General features: G+C 41.2%; 1 protein-coding gene across 1 annotated transcript in view; it reads right to left on the bottom strand.

Annotated features, from left to right (window-relative positions):
- Nucleotides 1-5568: 5568 nt before the first annotated feature.
- The window catches only part of RAB22A (RAB22A, member RAS oncogene family), an 11116-nt gene continuing 9020 nt past the window's right edge, over nt 5569-7664 (bottom strand). Inside the window, exons 6-7 of the mRNA XM_018574416.1 lie at nt 6474-6583; nt 5569-5989 (exon numbers count right to left, since the gene is read on the bottom strand). Coding sequence (XP_018429918.1) covers nt 5895-5989; nt 6474-6583 — 205 coding nt within the window. The 3' untranslated portion in view covers nt 5569-5894. The remainder of the gene's footprint in view (nt 5990-6473; nt 6584-7664) is intronic.

The raw sequence follows: 7664 nt of genomic DNA on the forward strand, positions 1-7664 counted from the left end.
CCAAAGGTCACTTCCAGGTTATCGCTGCATGTCCAGTCCAGTGACGGAACTGCAAAAGCCAGGCTGAGGACGACCATGCTGGACAGCTGCAGTCAAAAAGACGAAGCTCTATCAATGATGTAGAGTAGAGAAGAGTCCTAACTGAAGAAAAAAATCAAAGAAGAAAAAAAGGGGCAAACCCAAATGTAGCTAGTCTTAATGCAGCAGAGACGTCCGTTGTTCTAGGACAATAGAAAAGAACGGAGGCATGCTGGTATTAAGAGGGGTTATCCTGGATTGGCTTACAGTTTTTGCCAGTGTCCAATCCTTCTGTAGGTTACAGACTTCCTGTGTCCCTCAGTGGACAAAAAAAAAATTCATTATAATATAATTATAAGAAATTATATAATTATAAGAATTATTACAAGAGAGAATTATCCATGTATTTAAATAAAACAGGCCGAGCTGATGTGAGAATCTGAATAATTAGTGTTAAATTATTATAACAGACTTACAAAAGACTTATATTTCTCCTTTATTTAGTTTTAGTCACTTTGACTCTTCTGCTTGAGAGTCAGGCATCAGAGGTCACCTGAAGTATGACAGCTACAGCAGGAAGCCAGATACTCCCGGTTAAAATGCACTTTAATAAATTTAGGGTAACCGGTACAGCTTTGTAGCAGATGAGGCTTTTACTTTTTATTGTTATGCACACCGGGTAGCTTGGTAAGTGTGCAAGGTCACCAGGTAACAGGGCAACCAGTGGCACATGTAAGATGACCTTTGACTTAACAAGGGAACGTGTACATTTTCCACACCTAGGGGCTGATGTATAAACGTTCAGCCCAGTGGCCAAATGCTGCTAGCATGGCATTCTTGCCACTATATAGGAATCTCCTATGCCCCTTGGCTCCATCTAATAGTGGGAATGCTGTGCGAACAGCCTTCACCCAGCTATACATTGGGCAAAACTTTAATACATCAGCCTCCTAGAACAATTTAAGACTTTGTATCTAGATTCTTGCATAAGTCTGAGATTTGCCATAGACATCAGAGACGGGTAAGTGGACCAACCATCCTCCTATTGATACCACGTCGTCATCAGACAACCTCAGGGGGAAAAAAAAATCCATCGGCCATGTTGGATACTTTCAATGGAACAAAGTTTCCCCCTGAGATCAGCTGGCGATAGAGTTGTTTGTGCACCCTTCTTCCTCCGTCCTGATACCTCAGTATGACCGCGCATGTTAGGGTGATCCATGTGTGAAAGTTTTTGTGCAAAAATAATTTTTTAATTAAAGGGCCAGCCTCTAATTTTTATGGCCACCTTAACGTAACCTGTACATTTAGACCTCTTTTCTCTGATTAGGAAGCGCCAGTACACACGAAAGGGGTAGTACAGATTTGGGTAGAGGTCAGGTTTGCCAGCTCATTCTTAATTCTCTCAAGTGACAGTTCCTTATTCTCTGTAATTGAACCTAACGATTTCTCTCGATCCACAAGCTAAAATGTTATGGCATTGCAGCACACAAGTGGCACGAATGAGTCAGCTAACTGCACGTGAGACGGTAAACTTGTCCGGCCTGGTTTTCAGTTGCAGCTTTTGGCGCCGGGGACAGAAGGCGGGGAAGTCACTGCAGTGGCTATTTGTTCTGCAGCTGCCATGGCAACTTTTTCCAGCTCTTACGTAAATAAAAGCATATTAAACATTAATAAAGTTATACTAAAAAATATTGATTTACCAAGCAAGCATTTTTTTATGCACCGCTCAGCACCTAAAAGCTAGCCGTGGGATTGATAATCATTAGGGCATTAAAGGGTCAGTCTTCTAAAAACTGTTATTTCTGTATTGGGTAGATGGTGACATACGAGTCACCCGCCAGCTGCTCAATAACTCTCAAGAACTCTGAGGGCACTTGGGTTCCCAGCTCCGCCCACATGTCTTGTCCTCTACAAGCATCTTGTATTGTTAAGGTTGGGGCTCTGTGACCGATATAGGCGGAAACTCTGGAAGAGAGATCTCATCATTGAAGTTTCTAACGCATACCAGAAACTAAATATTTTATCACAATTACATAGGATTAAAAGTACTACTAGCCGCCAAAAGGAAGAACAGACCAGCTATTCTTCACGAGCGACCTGCTAACTAGATGAGAAACACTAAACGCACAGCTCACCCCTGTCATACATTCTTGTAATCCACATTCAGTGCTCAGATAACTCTCTTTCAGAGTACATATCTTAGAAACTGCAAAACCGGAACACAATGCTCTTCCAAAAATAATCAAATTTTCTTCTACATTGCATCTGTACAAAGAACAGTTGACACGTTTCTGCCTTAGTTGGCCTTAATCATAGCTATGACTAAGGCCGAGTAAGGCAGAAACGCGTAACGTTGTTCTTAGTACAGATGCATGTGGAATTAAATTTGATTCTTTTTGGAAGAGCATCGTGTGCTGGTTTTGCAGTTGCTGACTAGATGCTCCATCAATCAATAAGATGTGACAATTAATGTAACCACATTGTAGCTCTCCAAATGGACGTGAAAAGTCCAAAATCGAGCAGATGTCACAGTTGGCCCTATGATAGATGGTGCTATAGTATTTCACAGAGGTCAATGGAAAGATTAGTACATTTGTTATTTGTATAAATGTCAACCTGTGTGCAGTTTAAATCAGACACCCTGAAAGTACAAATAGGTTAGACTTCCGACTCGACGTCTGGACAATGTAACATTATCATTGCTTGCTGGAAGCAATGCAGGATGGGATATGTAGTCTTGAGAAATGGAGATTGCATCACATTAAGTAGCAGGCAAAGAGATGCAAAGCACCCTGGCAATCAAGGAAGTTGGTGAAAGTGATGGGCAGACTGAAGGCAGAACTCGCTACATAAAAGGGATTTTTTCAAATAAGCTTTGATTGTATTATCAGACACAACTCTACTATGTATTCCTATTACAATGCTGATGTTATAACAGGAGAGGAAATGTGGGGACTTTAAAACTCCTATAATGAATGTACGTGCAAGGTGTCTGCTTTATACTGCCACGGGTAAACCTTAAAGGGTGCCAAAGCTGAAATGCATTGGATAATAACACTGGTATTTAGACTCTTGTATTCCACTACAAGGTTTGCACACTCAAAATGTTCATTCTCGGCTAAGTACATCAACAAATTAACTTAAATGTCTCATGTTATTCTGTAAAGGGACAGTAAGCTAATAAAAGGTCATTCTGACCCTAATTCCTTTGCTCCTCTGTGCCATCTAGTGGTGGTAATGCTGTACGAATGGCATTTGCCCTGTATAACTCTGGATGGATGGCTTCTACATCAACCCCTTGTAGTTCTGGGCTACAATTATCTCTAGCAATGCTTAAATTGGCGCTACCTAAAATCATGACATTTATGGTCAACCTGGTGTCCGAATGCCGGTCCCGGGAGTGCAATAGTCCACGCAGCATGAATGGAATAAAGTCCTATGTTTAGCTGTATCATTTAACAATGGATCTGTTCTATCTGTGGAGCTAATATATGAAAAATGTGCTTTTCAGAATGCTAATGGAAGTTGGCCTAAATAAACTGCGTCCATGAAAAGCAATCATACGACATAAATATGTGCAACAGAGATGCAATAAAGTGGTAACATAACATCAATTACGAGGAACAAGAATACACTTTTCCTATAAGGAAGAGGAAACTAATGGGGTGGAGCATACAGACAAAATAAAGAGTGGTACTTGCAATGTCCCTAGCAAAAGTGCACCTGTCATCTATTCCACTCTGCCATTACCATGCTGGAAACTGTAGGTTGAAGCCTCCATGACTAACTCTACTGTAATGAGAGCTAGTTAACCCCCCACATTTCCTCAACATTGGACCAGATGGTTTAATGGTCCATAAATAAATATTAATTATGCCTTAGCTGCAGTTTAACATTTATTCCTTCCAGCTAAGATGTCTCTAGAACTAAAGGGTTCATTTATAAAAGTTCCACCTGGCATATGCCATTCGCACAGCACTGGTGCCCCTAGATGTCACTGATGAGTATGGGAAATTCCTATACCCGTCAGCGTCATCTAGAGGCGCTATCTACCTGGCAAAACTTTTATAACCGAACCTGCTAACTGCTTGTTGTCAGTAAACCGGGTCCATGGTATAATTTCAGAACCCTCTGCCCTTTCCCGATTGCTAGTAAGCTGTCTCAGCTATCCGTCACTAAACAGACTGTAGGAAATACACCATATAATTTAATCTGCGGAGATGGCTTTTGCAGTCCCCAAAAAATGTTTTTAAAAAGTGTCAATAAAAAGAGTTTCTAAAAAGGGAGCATTTAAAATATGTCACAATGACAAAGTAAAAAGATGCAAGGAAGTCCAGAGTCAAATAAAAGATTAAAAATCCTCACCACTAGTGGGCATTATTTCACTTAACATTGTGCTGTTTCTTGTAGTTTCCTGCTATGCAAGAACATGTTCTAGTGTTAAACCGTAGGGAGAAGGAAAATTCCCAAGATTTCCTTCATTCTGAATGGCCATGGAAGAGCCCACTTCTACACCCACCTTTCATGACTCTAAATTTTGGAAAGCAGATGATAAGCCAGCTGACGGCTCTCTGACTTCTAACACCCTCTGTGCTTTGCTACCCTGTCCATGTCTCGGGGCAACTGGCTCGCCAATGGAGAGAATTTTACCATTTGACATCCCCGGTGATGCTGAAGGCATAACGTTACTTAGAAGACCTCTAGAGGACTGCCGAGTGTGCTCTACTTTGGAAACTGTTGCAGGAACCTGGAGCTGTAATCATTTCCAATGTATCAAACACTGAAAGGGTAGGCTAGTGAGGCTTATGGATTCAAACATAACTTTCACTAATCCAAAGCAAGAAAATGTCATTTTGTTTTCTTTAAGAAATGGTTGTAGGTCTCCTAAACGTATTATGTGAAGCTGCATTTTATATACAAGTAGTGTTTAGCTGAAGTCTTTAAGTGTCTGCCCTTATTCAGTAAGCCCATTAATGCTTTTCAAGGTTTAAAGTCTTTAGTATTATACATGATCTATAACGTCTTATCGCGTTGGGAGTTGTGTCTTAAAACAACTGGCCAATCTTTCCTCTGGAACAATCCTGTCCCCAGAAGACGGTAAAGCTTAACTGAAGGCAAAAAATCCCTTGCAGTGATTGTTAAGTCTAGGGGATGCAGGGATAAGGAGTAATACCTAACTTACTCCTTGCTCTGGCAGGCTCCCTTCATCCATGGTTCGTCGTAGCCTCCTCTCTAAGGCGCTCCAGGCCACAGTTATGCACTCATCTCCTCTACTTACAGTGTGTTGGACTTGATGGCACAGAGGAACCATCCACAGCCCAGAGCATCAGGGAGACGAGCACCAGAGCCTGCCCAAGTGGAGGGTAAGGTAAATAATATCACTTCTATTGTACCCTCTAGACTAGCATTAAACCCTTTCAGGGTGTCCAGGGGTTTTGTCTTGTGCACAGAGTTGGGCTTTAACCATTTAAAAAAACACAGCAATGAGTAAAATGACCCACTTGCTCCTCTAAAATATCTAATCTGAAGTTCATGGTTGAGCTTATCTATGAATATTGGAATGGCTACAAGAAATCCCCAACCTTCCACCTGTGTGGCATCCATGTCCTCCTAGAGGACAATTATGGAAAGATGAGCGATGGAGCTCTGGGTTAAGTAAGGAGAACAGAGATCCTTACAGCAGGAGTACCAAAAAAAAATTATAATCTATAGTATAAAAACAAAACAGAACAAAAAAATAGACGGACGGCATCTACACATTTTCCCTTTCTGTGGAAAGCTTACAGCGGAGGAAGCGTACACACTGTGTGCATAGTGGTAACTAGACCGGTGGAGGCACATTCACAAACAGTCCCTTCTACGTATCCATCTGGTCAGCAGCATCGGTGCTCCGCCTCTGAAGATTGCCTTCGAAGCTTAAATCCCTTTCCGGAAGTGGCACTGGCATTGGCTGATGGGATTCTTTTACCTAAAGGAAAAGAGTAGAGCTATTTAAAGAGACTCTACCCCCTTACCCATACTGGATAAAGAGACAAAACTTCTTACTAGCCCACCTCCAACCCACTGTCTCCAATGATTCATTGGAGCTGCTGTGAAATTACCATTGCTTCCTGGTATGGAGGTGCATGTGACCTCCTCCCATGATGCCGCACTTGGGCCAACGGACAATCATCAGGCCAGCAGAGGCCAAGTAAGAAGGACGTCATCAACTGACCGACAACTGCAATGGAGCAGCGCAAATGCAACAACTGCAATGGAGCATCGCAAATGCAACAACTGCAATGGAGCAGCGCAAATGCAACAACAGCAATAGAGCGAAGGAGAGTGTAAGTAGGTTGTGTTGGCTGTAATGACCCCCTGTAACTTTGCTCATGTGGTCTCCCTAGAGACAACCTATGATGGCCGAGATAAGGCGCTGACCTGGCTGTTAAAGCTACGGCCTGTATACTTACTAATTTCTAAGAATAGCTCGTTAATGTTGACGGCGTTCTTGGCACTTGTCTCCACAAACACAGCATTGATGGAGTCAGCATAATCTTTTGCATCTTTTTCCAGCACTTCCCTAAAAGAAAAGGGAGGAAATTGAGTTGACAAAGCTGAATGTTCTATACAATATCAGCTCTATTGTAGAGGAGAGTTGCGGCTTAAAAAACTCTGTCCTTATGTGTTCAAGAGCTTATTACACAATACAAATACATATACAGTATGTAAACAGCTAACTCAAAGGATTTGGGTATCTGGGGGCGCCATCATTCGTTAGGCTGGCCATACACCAGTAGAATTTCTTTAGATAAGAAATTGTCTTTTTTCATTTTTCTAAGCGTAGTGGTAGTAATGGTAGTAATGGTAATGGTAGTAATGTAGTCGGTGCGGCTGATATTTTAAGGGTTTTTGAATGAAATTAGTTGACTCTTCGGCAAGATCCAATTCTCTAAAAGAACAATTTTCTCAGAATTGTAAATATAATTCCACTAGTATACTGCCAGCTTTACTGCAGCTATGCAGCTGCCTGGGCCACCTGCCTCCTCATTGGACTAGGAAGATTCACGGTCCAATCAGAAAACAGAATCTGCAATAAAATACAATGGTGTCACTATATGGATTTTCTACTATGGTGGGGAAATGGAGGGAAAGGCAAGACTGGCTGATTAAAGCATATGTATTTAAACTGTGTAAATAATACAGAGTAATAATAAATAATATTACTATATAAAAAAAAATATATAAATATATTTTTTAATTCATATTTGTAGACGAATATGGAATTCAGGCGACCTGGCTCCTGGGATATGTCCAGTCCAGTTCTAGGATCATCAGAGGTTCATGAAACCTTATCCATCTCAGCAAGAAAATAAGCTTAATGAAATGAAGATGTGCCAAGTGCTGTACCCTGAATCAGCCAATCAAATTTTGGTTAGTTAACCACTTCAAGACCAGGTGTTTAGACCCCCTTCCTGGCCAGGCCATTTTTCAGTATTCAGCGCTGCGATACTTTGACTGACGTTTATTCCGTCATGCAACGCTGTACTGAAATGAATTTTATACCATTTTTTGGGGACAGACAGAGCTTTATTTTGGGGGTATTTAATCACCACTACGGGTTTTATTTTTTATTATAATTAGGAAAAATTATTGAAAATTTT

This window comes from Nanorana parkeri, unplaced genomic scaffold (genome assembly GCF_000935625.1).
Source record: "Nanorana parkeri isolate BGI_ZX_2015 unplaced genomic scaffold, ASM93562v1 scaffold50, whole genome shotgun sequence".
In the NCBI taxonomy this organism is placed as follows: domain Eukaryota; kingdom Metazoa; phylum Chordata; class Amphibia; order Anura; family Dicroglossidae; genus Nanorana; species Nanorana parkeri.